Here is a 19,703-nt window from a genome sequence, read left to right as displayed (position 1 = left end):
TACTAAATGCTGTGTTCATGCCACCCTCCTTCCCATCTGTGTCCCTCCCCCCACTGGAAAACTGATTCTCCCCCTTACTCCACCCAGAGGAGGTAGGAAGCACTATCTTTGGACTGCTGGGCAGGGAGACGGGTGATGTAGTCAGGCTTGGGGAGAGGGAGAAATGAGAGGTGCAAGCACTCTGCTCCTCACTAGTTATATGAGCTATAATCCCCTTAAACCTAGACAAAAAGGTAAAAAAGCCCCAGCTTACAGGAAAACTTCTTATTTAGAGGAAAATATAACCCTCAGGTTAACTGACATCAACCTAACACATTCACCTCATCATGTTCCAGCTTTCCTATCCTCCAAATTAACCTTTTTGGGCAAATGATCAAAAGGTTGAAGTCAGGTTTTAATCTGGATACCAGGCTGATTGGGAGATTGACAAACCACTACTGTGTTTTCCAGAACTTTTAGTCCTCCAGTTCTCCCTCTAACAGGCACCCCTTTGAATGCAAATTGAACAGGCTGAGTTAGTAAGAAGTGAGGGGAAGAAGAATGCAAATTAAAGCAGGCAAAGGTTGCTTGTGAAAGAAACTGGGGAAGGGAGCTGAAGAGGCTATTAGCCTAGTATCCATTCATAAAACTTTTTCCTAAATCACTAGACTACAATTTTGAACATTTTTAAGGTATAAACTCAAAAGACACATTCCAAAATTCCCCAAAATACTTTGTATAGAAAAAGACACTGGTTGCGACTTCTTTGGTTTTTTTTTATCCACATATTTTTTTTTTAAAACCCTTACCTTCTGTCTTGGAATCAATACTGTGTATTGGCTCCAAGGCAGAAGAGTGGTAAGGGCTACTCAATGGGGGTTAAGTGACTTGCTCAGGGTCACACAGCTAGGAAGTGTCTGAGGTCAAATTTGAACCTAGGACCTCCAGTCTCTAGGTCTGACTCTCAATCCACTGAGCTACCCAGCTGCCCCCTATCCACAGATTTTTTACTTTAATAAAGCATATTCACATAGCTTGGGTTTTTGAATCACAGGCATAACTGAGGAAAGACTCTAAGCTCAAAGAGTTAACAAGAGTAATAATATTTTTAATGTTGGCATTGGCATGGGTGTGATAGGGAGATGCCATGGACATTGTACCCCTTAACTCAGGCAAACTGTAAACAGGGAAATTCCCTTGCTCCTTTCTGTCCTTGTGACTCCTAAGCCAAGAACATCTGATAGCTACTATAAGACCCTGAGATTACTATCATCCTTGGATGTCCTTTAGGTTGAGATGGACAAAGAGATACACCTCCAGGCTACACCGTAATATCATCAGGCTGTAACTCAGGCATCTATCTATCTATTCCCCAAATAATGAGGGTCTCCAGGCAGACCCCACACCCCTCCAAATACCTAAGGGCTTACCACTGTAGAGTCACATAATATCACATGAAATAATATCAAGTACTCACTATTGTAAAGGGTATAAAAACCCCTGAACCAAGGCATTCTGGGAACAACCCCCAGGGTTGTTCCACTCCTGCCCTCTTGCTTGTCACTAATCCTATATTACTAATAAATTTTTCTTTTTACTTTTAAGCTAAGTTTCAGAGTCTTGCATTCTTGCAAAAGGTATCCTTCCTGAATCCAGGGGTTCACCATTATTCTCCACAACACCCAGTTGTAATCCCATAACAGCATGAATGTGTGCTCCTTAGAGTAACCTATAGAAATCAACTTCAAAGAGGCTGTCATATACCTCACACAGCTTACTCCATTCTAAGGCAGATCACAGAAGTAGGATTCTCATTGAAAATCTTGCAACTGATATGTATTCCCTTATCCTTAGAACAAAGAGGAGATCAGAACATCTGGATGAATGAAGTTATTTCTTGACAGTTAAGTCCCTAAGTTAACACTTAGACTGATGGCATTCTACACAAAAGTTATTTCACTGAAGAACATGGGATGGTGTCAGAGCATGAAAAAGGAGAAACATTCATAATTTTTTTTTAAATTTTAGACACTTTTATAGCTCATTGATACAACAGATGGAATGGAACAACCTTATCAGAGGCCTAGTCCAAAAAAATTTCTTGTTGGTATTAGTCCCAAATAAGGCCATACGAATTTCTGGTATCATTTGTTGGGCCATAAGATCCAATCTACTTTCTAGAGTATTAGAAACTTTTATTTTACAGTTTCCATTAGAGATCTCATTACCTTCAGTTATCTCTACTGGCAGGAATGTTTTCTAATCAACTTGAACATTAAGATCTCTTTTGGCTTGTTGACATGGAATCTAAAAACTCCAGACTTGTGGCCTGGTGGGATCTGATGAACTCCAAGTTTTAGGAAGAGCTTTTAAGTTGGAGACCCCCAAAGCTCGTGCTTGTTCCCTGTTCCCTGTTCCACCCAGAAGAGAATCTCAGACTAGCAGATGTAGACTAAATAATGGGCCCTAGGGTAAATGCTAAATATCCTTTTGTCTTAGGTAATCTTCCCCAAAGTATCAAGAGACCCTTTCCCAACTGGGCAGGGATCATCCTTTAGTATCCATTGTAAGTAGCAGGGTCCCTTACACCCTAGCCTCTAGCTATGATTCCTTTCCCAAGATTGATTTGTATCCAGTCAATGTGATAATGTCAATCATCTTCCCCCCCCCCCCCCATCTTCCCAAATGGTATATAAGTTCCCCAATTTCTTTTGTTCCTAGGAGTCGTCATCTAGCATGGTAGCACTCCCAGGGAATCAGGAACGAGAGCAAGTAGAGTTCAATCCTCCGACTCTGCATAGGGTGTGTGCGCAGCTCTGAGTGGAGGCCTAATCAGCCCTGTTCCCGTTTTCCTTAATTAAAGAGTGGCTTTTCTGACTATTTGATAGTTCTGTGTTTTTTCTAAGTCAACAGGCTACTTGTACAAAGGGATTGCATTTGTACTGCAGCCATGACCTGAGTGTGATCATCTTTCTTACAGGGACCCCAGTTATTAGTATAAACCCTGAAGGACAAGACCATACAAAAGCACCGGGTACTTGGGTGTATCTTTCACAATACTGGTGAGTTTCTCCTTTGCTTCCTTTATTAAGTCTGAGATAAGGCCATCCCTGGCTTGGAAGACTCTCAATCTTGCCTGATTCATCAAGTTGGACATCTGATTTTTCTTCTGCTGCTCAATGTGTTTCTCCTCCTTCTCAAAATACTCCATTATCTTCAGTCTCTGTGTTTGTATAAGATGATCTTTCTCAATGTTGAATTCTCCTTCTGCCTTTGAATCTATTTCTCCAGCCTTCTCATTTGCTTCCTGTTCAATGAAAACCATCAAGTGTTTGATCTGCTTTTGGACGTTAGCATTGCATGGTGACCCCAGCAACTCCTAGAGAGGTCACAACCTCTGAAGATGACAAAAGAGGAAGCCACTGACTGGTTGCTTCCGTTAGTAATGACATAAGCTGTTTCTCTTTCACTCAGGCCAAAGGTAATTAATAGACCATTGTATTCTGAATGGGGTGGGACAATCTGGTCTAGCTAGGGATTATGTCTTGAAGAGACCTGCTTACTAACTCCTACTGGGGAGAAGTGGAGGGGAATAGACCAGCTGTGCCTCCCTCTGGCTTTCTAGTTAGGAACTCTAGCAAACTGTGCTTCAGGGATGGGCACATTGGGTCCTTGGGACACTGGGTCCTTGGCATGATGCCCACAGAGAGGCTTATACATACATTCCTGGTGCTCATGCCATAGGCTCGCCATCAAGGGTATAGAATATATCATAACCTGTCCGATGTGGTTGATATGGTTTGACTAAACTGACTTTTTCTTTATTTTAAAATCTTTATTATGAAGGGTGAGTAAAGAAGAGAGCAGAAGTGTATTCAGAAAAAAATGTGATGTAAAAATAAAGCTCAAGGGGGCACCTGGGTGGCTCAGTTGATTGATAGCCAAGCCTAGAGATGGGAGATCCTAGGTTCAAATCTGGCTCAGACACTTTCTAGCTGTGTGACCCAGGGCAAGTCACTTAACCCCTACAGGGCAACAACAAAGGAACATTTCAGTAAGTCAGATACCTTATGAAATAATGAGTCCTCTATCCCTGGAAATTTTTAGGCAAGGCTAGATCCCCACTTGGAGATATTATAGAGGAGCTTTCTTTCTCTTCCTGGTAGTATGTAAACTATTTAAAAGGTGCCCAGATTTAATATCTGCTTCCAAATATGAAATTTCCTTAGGGAACTCTGTACTTAAAAAAAATCTGCATGAACCTTTGTGAGATTACAAAAATTAAGACAAATTCAAAGCAAACTTTATGACTAGCATTGTGAAAAAGACTTGATGGTCATACATTAGTTACTTTATCCACACTTATCCACACTGATATCTGTCACTTGTCATTCACCTTTGAACCTGAAAAACAATACATAAAGCTTTCCTATTCAATTTCTGTCACTAAATACTCAGTGACATTTTCATCTACCAGGAAGTTTATGAAATGAATGACTACTATTAATATTGTTTCAAAGACTAAAGAAATACAAAATGCTTTGTTACAAATGACACCCTATTTCAGTGATATTCAAATTCTAAATTTTGAGTTTTTTCAATTAGCAAAAAGAATATTTGAGTTATTAGGATGGAGTGTAAAGAACAAGAGAAAAAGAAAAAAGGAGGAAGAGAAGGAAAGAAAGAAAAAAGGAGAAGGAAGAGAAATAAATGATATGTTTGAAAAATACACTTTTAATAGCAAAAAGTTCAGAAAAGACACAGACAGGCAGGACATTCTCAGAATTATCATATTAAACTCATCATATGCTGAAAAATCCCAAAATAAGGATGAATAGACCATCCACTTTTCATATTCTTTTCAAATAAATTATTCACATTTGTCAAGTTTATAATAATTAAAAAATATTTTTTTTAAAGAGAAGAGCAGTTGGAGAAGGCCAATTATTCACAGAAATGACCCAATCTAAAAGTATTACAATTGTGAATGCACTGAGGTATTGATTTTAAAGTTATCTGAAGGAAGGAAATAGGCACTGAAATAGTCTTAAACCATAAGGTTTAAACCATTACCAAAAATGGGGTTAAAAAATTAAAAACTATCAGGCAGCATCCCTACTACTTTGAGAAAAATCAACATATGTATTTATGGTTTTCTTGGTAGTAGAGGGGAAAGTTTTTACAAAAGATATTCCAAAATTGACAAAATCTCAATCATCATATAACAGTACAAGATGTGGAGAATACAATGTTCCATTGTACTGCTTGTTGACCATTAATTTTTTTTTATTCAGTAAAACACAATGTCACATAAAAGGCCTTCTTTCAACTGAGTGCTTCCCATTTCATGGTTATATAAGATTCTTTGAAAGATATAATAAAGATAACCTTGTTCAGTGCCACTGAACATGAACACTGAGTGGAATATAAAACATAAAAACATATGTGTGTCATTTTGGTCATTCTGATGAAGGAAATACTGCATGGAATTCAAGTTTGAAGAACTTACATAGGGAAACAGGATCTCTATATGGTCCTATTTATGGATAACATTGTGCTTAGAGCACCAAGACACTATAGTGTCCTAAATGAAACCAAGAGTTACTTAAAAGCTATTGAACTCACTACCTGCATAGGAGAAACCAAGTGAATTTCTGTTGTTTAGACCAGTGATGGGCAAACTACGGCCAGGGCCAGATGGGGGGGGGGGGCGGGCCCCTGAAATGTTCTATCTGGCCATGCAACATTATTCCTAATCTGATGAATACAATGAGTAGGATACAATACAATGAAACTTCGAAAGAGTTGCCTTAGACACAGACTGACAGATGAGCATTTCCTTTCCTTTGGCCCCCTCTTTAAAAAGTTTGTCCATCACTGGTTTAGACTATAGAATATAATGGAATGAATCCTAGTAGATCTTGTCCATCAAGAACCCTGGTAGGTACAACAAAGAGACAATTAAATGTAATCAGGGTGATAACAGGATTCCTTTTGGGAATTAGAATGTTTTTTTAAAGCTTCTTTTAGTAACAGAAGTCCATTATTTTAGTCCAATTTTTTTTCTGGTGATGTCGTATGGCTATCAGTTGTGCCAAACTATAAGTTCTGAAGAACTGAAATTGAAGACCACTCAAAAGGCAATGGAGAGATGCATGTAGTTTTTTGGGGAATGTGACAGCAAATAAAGGAGTAATTACAATGGTTTGTAAGTTATTGAGGAAGCAATGGTTTTGATGTAGCTTAATTTTGTGATAGCAATAGCCTTAATTTGTGCTTCTTCTGATAGCAGACCAACAGAGAACATATGGTTTTGATGAAATGAGCCCAAATTTCACTCAGGAATTTCTTTTATGTAACTCTGTGGTTTTAAAGAATGGATATTACTCCAAGGAAAGATGCAAAAATTGTGGCTCTTGATGAGCATATTTAAATGACTGAAATATTGTAGAGGTTGTTTGTGTGAAGAAGTCAAGCATTTCAAAGATCATTGAAGTCCACAATGAAAAAATATCATTTAAACTAAAGCAAAAACTAAAATGCAATTAAAAATGAAACTATTTCCCCAAACTGACCAATAAATTGGGTAGAATAATCTACCCAATAAAAGTGAATATAATCTTAAAGGGGGAAAAATGGATATTTAATAAAATAGAGGATACTTTAAATACTTTAGAGCATTTCTGAGAGGGAAAAAAGAAAACCTAGAGAAAATAAGATGGAGGGAAAACGTATAGTTAGCAATGATAATTATAAATGGGAATGGGATAAATTCACCCATAAAACTGAAGGGGATGTATTATAGGAAAAGTTAAGGTGTGTAAATTTGCAGAGGGCAGCAGAGTGCAGGATTCTGGAATCCTGTGGAGGGAGCTCTTGCTTAGAGACAGTTGGGCCTTGGGCTGTGGCTTTTCTCTCTGAGGGTTTGACCTGAGGAGACTGGCTATTTCCCTGTGGCATTTTACTACCTTATCTTTACATCCTACCTGCTGCTCCATTATCCTGATTTCCTGTGGCTGTATTTGATATCTGCTGAGTTCCTATGGTGATCTGAAACATCTGACATCAGATTGTGAGACCTGGCCTAGATCCTTTGGATCTTGGTCCATCTTTGGGCCCTATAAGAATTACACACAGACCCTTTCCTTAAAACCATCAAAGGTGGGTTTAATGTTAGCTTAGACAAGTATAGGAATTTGGTTTCAGATAGTGAGGAGAGGAGTTGAGTAGGAAAATCACTCAGAAGAAATCTTTGTGAAGAGACAGTTAGATCTGGGGAGGTATAGGGAGTTCACATTAGAGTAAGTTTATCCAAATTCCTTCTAACCTTTTCCTTGTTAATTAAAACAACAGTGGTCTGTGTGTGTCATCTCAGTGTCTGGCTCTGTGTGCACTGGGCTTGGGTGGCCTTCCCAAAAAGTTAATCTTCTCTTACTGGCCCTAATGAAACATCTAACACATCCCCTAAACCCACCAATATTTCAGTTGGCAAGCCAGCTAGGATGGTAAGATAGAATATAAACCAGAACCCAACAACATATTATTTACAAGAAACATAATTTATTTTAAAAAATATTTTTCTTTTAAAAACTTTTTTTTTGTTACATGTTCTCTTCCATGTGTTCTCTAAAACAACAACATTGGTTATACCAGTTCACAGTTCCACTGACAGTGTATTAATATTCTAATTTTCCTGCATCTCCTCCAACATTTATTATATTTCTTTTTAGCCAATCTAATAAGTATGAGATAGTATCTGAGTTGTTTAATTTACACTTGTTAATTCAATAATGATTTAGAGCATTTTTCATATGACTATAATTTTAATTCCTTCCTTTTACAAGTGCTTATTCATATCCTTAGAAGATCTTTCGTGGAGAATGCTTTGTATTCTTATAAATTTGACTCTGTATATTTGAGACATAAGGCTTTTGTCAGAGACATTTGGTATAATCCCCCTTCCCCCCCCATATTTGTTTCACTTCTGATCTTGGCTGCATTGGTTATTTGTACAAACATTCCATTTTTCATAATGTTCTCTATGACATAAATTCATCCTTTATTCATAAGTTTATCTTGATTTTTGGTGTGAGATGTTGGTCTATGACTAGTTTCTACCATACTGTTTTCTAGTTTTTCCTCGCAAAATAATGAGATTTTTGTCAAATAGTGAATTCTTTTTCCAAAACCTTGGATCTTTGGATTTACTGAGCACAAAGTTGCTGTGGACATTAACTACTCTGTGTTGATTATCTAATCTATTCCATCTATCCATTGCTATATTTCTTAGCCAGTACCAGATTATTTTGATGATTAATGCTTTATAGTATACTTTGAAATCTGGAACTTCACATTTTTTTTCATTAATACCTTGATGTTGTTATGATGATAATAACAGATAGTTTGGAGAAGCAGATAAATGTGTCAGGGCCAAATAAAGCTTTAGGTCAAGAGCCAGAGATTGACAGGCTTCAGTTGAGGAAAAGAGGGGGCTAAACACTCCTGGGTCTCAAACCCCTCCCCCTCTAACTGCTTCTGCTTCAGTTGATAATGAAGACAGGAATAAGATTCTTCTGGTAAGTTTCTGTTATGGCTGAAACCCCAATAATGTTCCTTTTCTTTAATTTATATTCCTCTCAGGTCAGTTAGAGGAGATATAGCAGCTAGCTATCTAACTGTTGAGGACAGAGAAGATCTTCTTAAACTGGCAGCCAACAGGATTCAAACTAGATGTTCAGACTGAGTTGTGAGTATCTTTCCCAAATAATTATCAGGCACAGATTTGAAGATAAAGGTTATATTAAGTAATAACAAGGAAAACTAAAAAGGGTAAATGAGGGTTTTAGGATAATGAGAGGAAACCCTGAACTGCTAAGTAGATGCTGCCCTTCCCCCTCTTCTCAAGAGGGGATGAAGCACTTAACTGAAACTGGCTCTCTTGCTATTGATAAATATCTTACTCTCTAATCACTAAGTAATTATATAATTATATTAATGAAGAATAATAATAACAACAGGCTAACCCTATGAGTAGAAACTACTAGCTTATGCTACAATGGCCACCTCAGGAGAAACCCCAAGTCAGGAGTAGCAAGCAGAGTGTCTGCTCACATCCACTCCCACAAATTAACTGTCTCCAACCCTTCTCAACTGCCCTTCACCCAAAGTTCTCCAGGGAGGTCCCCTGGAATTCTGGGTGAGTCTATCCTTGTACCTTTGCAGAGATTCCATGCTTTGCATCTCCACACAACAATGTTCTTGGCCTTTTGTTCTTCCAGATGAATTTTGTTATTAATAATTTTTGAGTAGTTTAATTGATATGCACAGAATAGGCAAATCAATTTCAGAAGGATTGCCATTTTTGTTATATTGGCTTGGCCTATCCATGAACAATTAATGTTTTTCCAGTTGTTTAGGTCTGACTTTATTTGTGTGAAGAATGTTTTGTAGTTGTGTTCATATAGTTGATTTTATTGGGAGGATATGTTTTTCCCTAGTATAGATAATGCTTGCTGATGACATTTATGACTTTAAGGAAAGCTCCATTTATTCCAATGTTTTCTAATTTTTTTTAATAAGCATTTATTTATTTATTTATTTTTTAAACCCTTGTACTTCAGTGTATTGTCTCATAGGTGGAAGATTGGTAAGGGTGGGCAATGGGGGTCAAGTGACTTGCCCAGGATCACACAGCTGGGAAGTGGCTGAGGCCGGGTTTGAACCTAGGACCTCCTGTCTCTAGGCCTGACTCTCACTCCACTGAGCTACCCAGCTGCCCTAATGTTTTTTTTTTAATAAGGAATATGTATTGCCATTTGTCAAATTTTTTTCTGTATCTATTCAAATAATAATTATTTTTGTTGGTTTTGTTATTAATATAGTCACTTATCTTGATGGTTTTCTTAATACTGAACTATGCTTACATTCCCAGTATAAAACCCACCTGAATATGGCATGTGACCCTTGGACTATAATGTATAATCTTCTTGCTAGTATTTTACTTAAAATTTTTGCATCAATATTCACTAGGGAAACTGACCTGTAGTTTTCTTTCTCTTAGCTCCTCCTGGTTTAGGTATCAGTATCATATTTGTATCATAAAATGAGTTTGGAAGGATTCCCTCTTCCTCTATTTTTCCAAATAATTTATATAGTATTGGAGTTAGTTGTTTTTTGAATGTTTGGTAGAATTCAATCTGGCTCTGGGACCTTTTTCTTTGGGAATTCTTTAATGATTTGTTCAGTTTCTTTTTCTGAGATGGGATTGTTTAACTATTTCCTTTTTGTTTAATCTGGGCAGTTTATATTTTCATAAGTATTCATTTATTTCACTTAGATTGTCAGATTTACTGGCATATGCTTGGGCAAAGCAACTTCTAATAATCGCTTTAATTTCTTCTTCATTAGTTATTTCAACTTTTTCATTTTTGATACTAGTAATTTGTTTTTCTTCTTTCTTTTTTCAATCAACTGAACGAATGGTTTATCTATTTTATTTACATTTTCATAAAACCAACTGCTTATCTTATTTATCAATTCAATGGTTTTATTACTTTCAAATTTATTAATCTCTTCTTTGATTTTCAGGATTTCAAATTTTGTGTTTATCTGTGGATTATTAATTTGTTCTTTTTCTAGTTTTTTTAGTTCATTGGTATATTGTCTCTACATTATCATTTTATTTAATGAAATTGTTGATTTTTTTCTATGATTCATGATTTATTCTTTGCCACTTTCAATTCTTTAGGATAAGAATATTTAGTTTCCAATTAATTTTTAGTCTTTCTGTTGCCCTTTGTTGAATGTATTTTTATTGGATTATGGTCTGAAAAGCACGCACTTAATAGTTCTGGCTTTTCTACATCTGGTTATGAGGTATTTAAAGTCCTATTATATGGTTAGTTTTTGTGAAGGTGTTATATGCTGCTGAGCAAAAAGGTGTATTCTTTTCTATTCCCATTAAGTTTTTTCCAGAGGTCTATTATAATAATATAATAAAAAGTTATATTTATCTCCTTAATTTCTTTCTGGTTTATTTTTTTAGGAGGGTTTATTTACTTCTGAGAGGAGAAATTTGAGTCTACCACTAGTAATGTTTTACTCTTTATTTCCTCCTCTAATTCTTGTAACTTTTCCTTTAGGAATCTGAATTCTATGTCATCTAGTGCATTTACATTTAATATTAATATTTTTTCTTTGTCTATGGTGTCCTTATCATTATTCCTTTCTTGTTTCTTTTTTTTAGATTAATTTTTACTTTTGCTTGGTCTGAGATCATAATTGTTACCCATACTTTTTTTTTTTACTTTAGCTGGAGTATAGTAGATTCTGCTCCAGTGCCTTATTTTTATTCTGTATATCTCCCTGCTTTAAGTGTGTTTCTTGTAGACAGCATATTGTGAGATTCTGGTTTTATTAAAAAATTTTTTTTAAAACCCTTACCTGTGGGAAGCCAATAAGAGAATGGATGGGAATCTGGGACTCCTCTTTTGACCCCTTTTGTGGTCCTTGTGATTTCTTGTTGAGGTGTATTGTGACCTTATTGAAAAGCTTTATGTTCCTATCAAACCTGAATTTAAAGGGTTAACACTTTTAACACAGCAAGGAATGCTGCTACCTGTTATAGCTAAGGCCAAGATACTCCCCAACTTGGCTTTCTGATAAGAACCTAGTCAAAATTCAGCCTTGGCCTTGGTCTATTCTGAAGCCAATGTTTTGTGTTTTGATGTGACATAATTTGTAACTTCTGCACATCTGCAAAGTTTCGGGGGGGGGGTTCTTTTATGTGAAATGAGTCTTGAAATATATATAATAAACTCCATGCTCCTGGAGCCAGAGCTGGAAGCATGAAGTAAAAGACATTTCCCTTGTCCTGTCCATGTTTCCTTATCAACTAAATTGTCATCAGATTATCAGAGATGATAAAGAGATCTTCACACTTACCTTCCATCTTGGAGTCAATACTTTGTATTGGATCCAAGGCAGAAGAGTGGTAAGGGCTGGCAATGGGGGGGTCTAGTGACTTGCCCAAGGTCACAGAGCTGGGAAATGTCTGAGGCCAGAATAGAACCTAGAACCTCTCGTCTCTAGGCCTGGCTCTCAATCAACTGAGCTACCCAGCTGCTCCCAAGGATTCTGGTTTTTAATACAGTGTAAATATAAAATAATATAGCAATTCTTTTCTCTTTTATGGATGAGTTCATCCCATTCACATTCACATCTATGATTACTAATTGTGTTTCTCTCCATCTTATTTTCCCCCTGTTTACTCTTAATAAAAATACTTTAAAAAGAAAGAGATATACTGAGTTAAAATAAGGGGCTGGAGCAAGAACCTATTATAATTCAGTTGAAGTAAAAAAAAAAAAAGCAGAAGTAGCAATCATGACCTTGGACAAAGCAAATCAAAAATGAATGTAATTAAAATGAATAAGCAGGGAAACTACATCTTGCTAAAATGTATATCAATGTTAAACATATATAGACCAAACAGTATAGCATCCAAAATTGTAAAGGAAAGGTTAAATGGCTTTCAGGAGGAAATAGGAAGCAAAACTGCACTAGTGGGGGACTTCAATTTCCCATTCTCAGAGCTAGATAAATCTAACCATAAAATAAATAAGAAAAAAGTTAAGGAGATGAAAAGAATTTCAGAAAAGTTAGGTGTAATAGACCTCTGGAGAAAATTGAATGTGAATAGAAACAAGTATACCTTTTTCACAGATGCATATGACATTGTCACCAAAACTGATGATGTACTAGGGCATAAAAACCTCACAAACATACAGAAAAGAAGAAATATTAAATGCAACCTTTAAAGACCAAAATGCAAAAAAATTTTAACTTAGTAAAGAGTTGAGGAAGAATAGAATAATCTATTCCTAAAGAATGAGTAGATAAAAGAAGTTATGGAAACAATAAATAATTTCATTAAAGAGAATGGCAATGAGAAAAGTACCAATATTTGTGGGATGAGCAATAAAATCAACAGAAATTAAGTGATTATCCCAATAGATGCAGAAATTTTTTTGCCAAAATATAATACCCATTGCTATTAAAAACACCAGAGGGGGGCAGCTGGGTAGCTCAGTGGATTGAGAACCAGGCCTAGAGATGGGAAATCCTAGGTTCAAATCTGACCTCAGACACTTCCCAACTGTGTGACCCTGGGCAAGTCACTAGACCCTCATTGCCTACCCTTACCACTCTTCTGCCTTGGAGCCAATACACAGTATTGACTCCAAGACGGAAGGTAAGGGTTTTAAAAAAAAAACCAAAAACAAACAAACAAAAAAAAACAGAGAACATTGGAATAAATGGAACATTCCTTAAAATAATAAATATATATCTAAAACATCAGTAACTACTTTTTTATAACGGGGATAAGCAAAAGACTTCCTAGTAAGATGAGAAGTGAAGCAAGGATGCCCATTACCACCACTACCATCTTATATTGTACTAGAAATGCCAGCTATAGCAATAAGAGAAGAATAAATCAAAGGAATTAGAACAGCATATTAATAGCAATAAGGAAAAAAAGCTAGTTTATGAACAAGAAATTCTTAGATGAAGAAACTAAAAGTCTCTTTAGTCATATGAAAAAAATGCTTCAAATCACTACTAATTGAGAAATGTAAATTTAAAAATCTCTGAGGTATCACCTTGCTCCTACCAGACTCACTAATTTGACAAAAAAGGAAAATGATAAATGATGGAGAGCATGTGGGAAAATTGGGATACTAATACATTGTTGGTGGGATTGTGAACTGATATCATCATTCTGAAAAGCAAACTGGAACTATGACCAAGGCTCATAAAACTATGCATACTCTTTGACCCAGCAATAATTCTAGTAGTTAAGAGATCAAAGATAGAGCAAAGGGACCTCTTTTTATAGGATATATTTGTAATAGGTTTATATTTATAGGAACTCTTTTTTGTAGTGGTATAGAATTGGAAATGCATGGATACCTATCAATTGTGGCATGGATGAACAAGTTGTGATGTATGCTTATAATGTATATAGCATAATACTTATAATATATATGTAGCATAAGAAATAATGAATAGGACAAATAAAAACCTTGGAAAGACTTATATGAAGTAAGCAGAAACAGGAAAATGCTATACATAGGAACAGCAATAATGTACTATGGTCAACTGTGAATGACTACACTTATCAGAAATCAAATATCCAAGATAATTCTAAAGGACTTATGACAAATAAGTCTACCCATCTCTGTAGAAGGAACTGATAGATCAAAATGGAGATTGAAGCATAACATTCTTCACATTTCTTTCATGAATTTTCCTCTAGTTAAATGATATGTGCCTTCTTTTGCAAAATGTACAACCCATAAATGATCTGTCATTTTAAGAAGATGAGAAGGATGAAAAGGAGGGAACATGGATCACAAAATATCTGAAAATGATTATTAAAATTGTATCTACATTATTAGGATCAATTAGCAACTAAGGAAAGGTAAGGAAGGTAAACAAAGGTTTTGAAGATTAAAAGAGTCTAAGCTTTTCCCCACTCCCTCTAGCCTACAAAGGCTTTCTTCCTGCTTGAAACATGTAATCTGGAAAAAATGTAAAATTAAAAAACTCAAGGATTTTTGTGGGATGGAGCCAAAGTAGTGCTAAGTAGGGAAATTATAAGTCTGAATTCACACATCAGTAAAAGGTGGAAAGCAAAGACTAATTACTTTGGCATGAAACTAAAAAAAACTGGGAAAACAACAAATTAAAAATTCCTAAATAAATACCAAAAATGGAAATCCTGAAAATCAAATGAGTGATTAGTAACATTGGTAAAAAGTAAAAAAATAAGTAATAATTAAAACTAGAAGCAGTTTTTATGAAATATAAGATAACAAAATACATATGCCATTGATTAATTTGATTTAAAACAGAAAGACCAAATTAATAGTATCCTAAATGCAAAAAGTGATTGCATCACCAATGAAGATAAAATTAATGCAATTAGTCATTTTTTCCAATGTATGCCAGTAAGACTGACAACTTAAATGTACTGGATGAATAATTACAAAAACATAAATTGCCTGAATAGAAGAAACGAAATTTTTTTTTTTTTAAATCCTTACCTTCTGTCTTGGAGTCAATACTGTGTATTGGCTCCAAGGCAGAAGAGTGGTAAGGGTAGGTAATGGGGGTCAAGTGACTTGCCTAGGGTCACACAACTGGGAAGTGTCTGAGGCCAGATTTGAACCTAGGACCTCCCGTCTCTAGGCCTGACTCTCAATCCACTGAGCTACTCAGCTGTACCCAGAAGAAATGAAATACTTAAATAAGTTTTAGAAAAAGTAATTGAACAAAGTCAGAAGTGAGTTCCTTAAGAAAAACTTCTCAGGTAAAATAGATTTACAAGCGAATTCTACAAAGCATTTAAGAAAGAATCCCATTACTATTTTAACTAATTAAAAAATACTTAATGAAGACATTATATGTAAATATAATTTTGATAGCTAAACCAGAGAGAGAGAAAAAAAAGAACAGAAAAAAATTATAGGTCAATTTCTCTAAGGAATATTGATACAAAAATATTTAAATAAAATTTTGAATGAGACTATAGCATATATCACAAAGAACATAACTGTGACCAGATGGAATTTATACCTGGAATGTAGAGCTAGTTCAATATTGGGAAAACTATAAGGATAATTGACTATATTAATGTAAAACCACATGATTATAATTACATAGATAGATGCAGAAAACCTTTTTGAGAAAATAAAACATTCATTCCTATTAAAATTACTAGGAATCAATGGAACTTTTCTTAAAATAATAAGTAATATATATCTTAAATCAAGAGCAAGCATTTTTTTTATAATGGAGATAAGCTAGAAGCCTTTTCAATAAGATTATGGGCAGTACCTTAAAGGGATAGTAACTTACATCTTGAATGTAAAAATACTGAGTTACATTTTTTAAAGATGAGATATTTTTTTACTATTTATAACAGTATTAATTTTAAATTTGGCTTTTGTGCTTAGTTTATTTCTGACAAATAGACAATACTCTTTCTGATGAATGGCAAATTGAAATGGGAGAAAAGAAACCCTCTAGCTACTTTGGGTGAATTATTTAAATATTATCTGAATTTTCTAATGAATATGGAAGATAATATTTTCCTTAGTTATAGAGCTATTCTGAACATTTTGTATAAGCATACATACTCCTAAGGACATTGGAAGTTTAGAAATAATAAATATAATAATAATTGCTAATATTTATTATTAAATATGATAATTGCTAACACTTAAATATATGCCAGGCATTATACTTATCTGAGTACCCCATTGCTATAACCAATTTCAGAGAAAGGAAAATATGAGTTACTAGAAGTGAAGGATTACTTCAATTTGCCCTTATATCCCCAGGGTCTAATAGAAGTCAGCTAATATAATAGGTGCAATGAAATGAAAAATATTAGTCTATTTTTTCTTGCTTCTGTCTCCATTCTTGGTGAATTGAATTAAAAGAGATATATTTTAAAAAATAGTTTGCAATATGACTTCATAGATGTCACTGCTATCATCATCGTCATGCAATGGCTATCAGTTGCTTGTCTATTATTTTTCATGATCCTGATGTATTAAAATGATTACATCTTAGAGTGCACAAGAATTTCTACATATTTCTACCAAGTTTTCTCATCTCTAGGCAATATTTAATTAGGCATTCATAATAAGGGACCACTAATAAGACTGACAAAAAAGGACCTTTGTTAAAATCAGATAAAAAATAATAAAAGGTTGTTTTTGTTTTATAGGAGATTCACACATGACTCTGAAGGTTAAGTGCTTTGTCAAAATTTAATATATAGAGTCAAAATTACTCTTGAAAATCACTCATCATCCTTAAAATACAGTGTAATATCTTTAAAGTTCTGGCTGGAAAATGGTTAGGATCTCTTTAAAAAAACATCAGTGAAGAGATGGAAAAAGATGGTTGCAATAGAAACAAATTGAAAATGAAATTTATTTTTCACTGTACCCAGAAAGAAAAAACTCAGAAATTTAGCTGAATAGGAAAAGATATGCCTGATGGAGATGTATGAAAATACATATATGCGATCATATTTTATAGTGATCACACCACCAAATAACTTTATCTTCTGATTCACCAGAAGTCAAGAGGAAGCAAAAGAGAAATCAACAGGGGCTTCCTCAGTGACCAAGGATGTTAGAATGGCCAACTTTCTCATAATGTCTAATAGCCTTACAGACTGAATATGCTGTCTGTATATGATAAAAAGAAGATTCTAGAATTATGAATAGCAGTGAAATGATGACATGATCACATTATAAAAGAACTGAGGCCATCTAATAGAACAACAAATTAACATTTTACATAAGGGTATGTTTGAGTTCTTTCATCTTTCTCAAGCACAAATAGATGAATTCCCTATGAATCCAAGAAATTGAAATGTGCAGTGAAAAAGATTTATTCTCAGTATTGTATCATTTTGATTTCTTTTTTTTTTTTAAATCATTACCTTCCATCTTGGAACTTGGAATTGGTTCCAAGGCAGAAGAGTGATAAGGATTAGGCATTGGGGGTTAAGTGACTAGCCCATCTGGGAAATGCCTGAGGCCACATTTGAACCTATGATGTCCCATCTCTAGGCCTGGCTCTCAATCCACTGAGCTACCCAGCTGCCCCCTTGATTTCTAATATTGCTCTGTAACATTGGAGTTTTCATACCTTTTTCCTCATTCCTTTGTTAAACAATCATAGGAATGCCCTCAAATTCCTTGTCCCAGAGCATTCTCTAAAATTAGGGTAACTTAAGCCTGAGGATTTAAGATTCATCTTTTTTGGTAAACAAATCTGGCTCCAAACAAGTATGTCCAAGGGTGACATGGTTTTGTCTTTGAGGCCCCTATTAGGATGAACAATGGAAGTCAGTCTTAACCATATCCAACCTGATTTCTTCACATAGAAGAGCAAGGATTTTGGAGTCCTGTGACCAGGCAAGTAATTTCTCCCCATAATCCTGAGGGGATATAAAAAGGGCCTAGAAAATATTAGCCTACCTCTTCATTAGGTATCCACGAATTAGAGATATCTTGGGTAGTCTTGGGGAGGCCTGAAAAATGAGGTTTCAGAATTGTATTTAAATGATTAAAGACTGGTTGAATTATCTTTCATCACTGAGAGAGATAATGGACCAATTAATGTATTGAATGGAAACATATTGCTAGCCTAATCAATCAATTTTCCTTATCCGGAACCAAATCTCTCAGAATTTTTACTTCTCACAATTTCACAACTGCTTTAAAAGAAAATCCAACCATCACTCTTTATACTATATTTAAAACAGAAAACTGGGTTACAATTGAAATAAATATTTCATTACTTACCTTTGATGGCAGGTTTTTTTCCAATGTTCTGCATAGTATGGACAGCATTAATTAGAGATTCATCAGGTATAAACTCTGCAAATAGGTATCCAGAATACCAAGCACAAATAGAGGCAAAAATAAGGAGTGGTCCCTTCGTGTAATCTAAGGACAAACGACAAGATTTTACTATAAAATTCATGACAAGCAAGACTCGTTAGGTAATTAATACACATATCATCTTTCCTAGAGTTTTCTGGGGAGAATTTTGTCCTACTCCACTATAGAAATTATAAATTCTCATTGATAAGATATTTCAAATGATACTTAAAAAATTTCTTAAAGGGATATATCATAAGCAAATTAAAAGAACAAGGAAAATTAATATGGTTAAGGGAAGAATTTATGTCCAAACAAGATATATTGAATATTACAAAATGTAAATTGATTAAATTAAATTAGAAAAGATTTTGCACAAAAAAAATCAATGCAATGAGGATTAAAAGTCAAATCACAGACTGGAGGAAAAAATCTTTATTAGGAGATGTCTCTAAAGCATTCTCCAACTGACAAATGGTCAAAGAATATAAACAGGCAATTCTCAGATGAAAAAATTAAAACTATCTTTAATCATATGAAAAAATACTCCAAATTACTATTAATTATTGAAATGCAAATGAAAATAACTCTGAGGTACCACTTCACACCTATCAGACTGACTAACAAGACAAAAAAGGAAAATGGTAAAAGGTGGAGAGAGTAGAGAGAATGAGAAAAAATTGGGACAGTGATACACTGTTGTTGATGCTATGAACTAGTAAAAACCATTTTGGAGAGCAATCTGGAATCACTCGGCAATACCCAAAGAGATAAAAGATAGGGGGAAAGGACCTATTTTGCAAAAATATTTATAATAGCTCTTTCTGTGGTGACCAAGAATTGAGAAATGGCTAAACAAGTTGTGGTATATGATTGTGATGGAAAACTATTGTACCATAGGGAATAACAAACAAGATGATCACAAAAAACAAAACCAAACCTGGAAAGACTTCTATGAAATGAGCAGAACCAAGAGAATGTTGAACACAGTACCATCAATAGTGTATGATGATTGATTAGGAATTACTTAACTTATAAACAAGGCAAGGGTCCAGGACAACTTGAAGGGACTCAGCATGAAAAAGAAAATCCATTGGCACAGAAGGAACAGAGTCCAAATGCAGATGGAAGCATATATTCTTTATTTTCTACATGCGTTTTTCTCTATTGTAAGCAACATGTGCCCTTTTTCACAACATAATGAGTATGGAAATATGTACTACATAATATATATGTATAAGCTATAGTATTTTA

At 34.8% G+C, this 19,703-nt stretch overlaps 1 protein-coding gene and 1 pseudogene across 1 annotated transcript in view; both read right to left on the bottom strand.

The window, feature by feature from the left end:
* FAM3B (FAM3 metabolism regulating signaling molecule B) overlaps positions 1–19,703 on the bottom strand; it is an 86,481-nt gene that overhangs the window by 51,861 nt on the left and 14,917 nt on the right. The window contains exon 3 of the mRNA XM_044670313.1: positions 18,372–18,515. Within this exon, the coding sequence (XP_044526248.1) occupies positions 18,372–18,515 (144 nt within the window). The remainder of the gene's footprint in view (positions 1–18,371; positions 18,516–19,703) is intronic.
* Positions 2,014–3,732, bottom strand: LOC123239163 (annotated as a pseudogene).

The sequence above is a fragment of the Gracilinanus agilis genome, chromosome 3 (assembly GCF_016433145.1).
Source record: "Gracilinanus agilis isolate LMUSP501 chromosome 3, AgileGrace, whole genome shotgun sequence".
Classification (NCBI taxonomy): domain Eukaryota; kingdom Metazoa; phylum Chordata; class Mammalia; order Didelphimorphia; family Didelphidae; genus Gracilinanus; species Gracilinanus agilis.
Note: the sequence above shows the minus strand (reverse complement) of the source record. Positions and strands in the feature narration are given on the sequence as shown.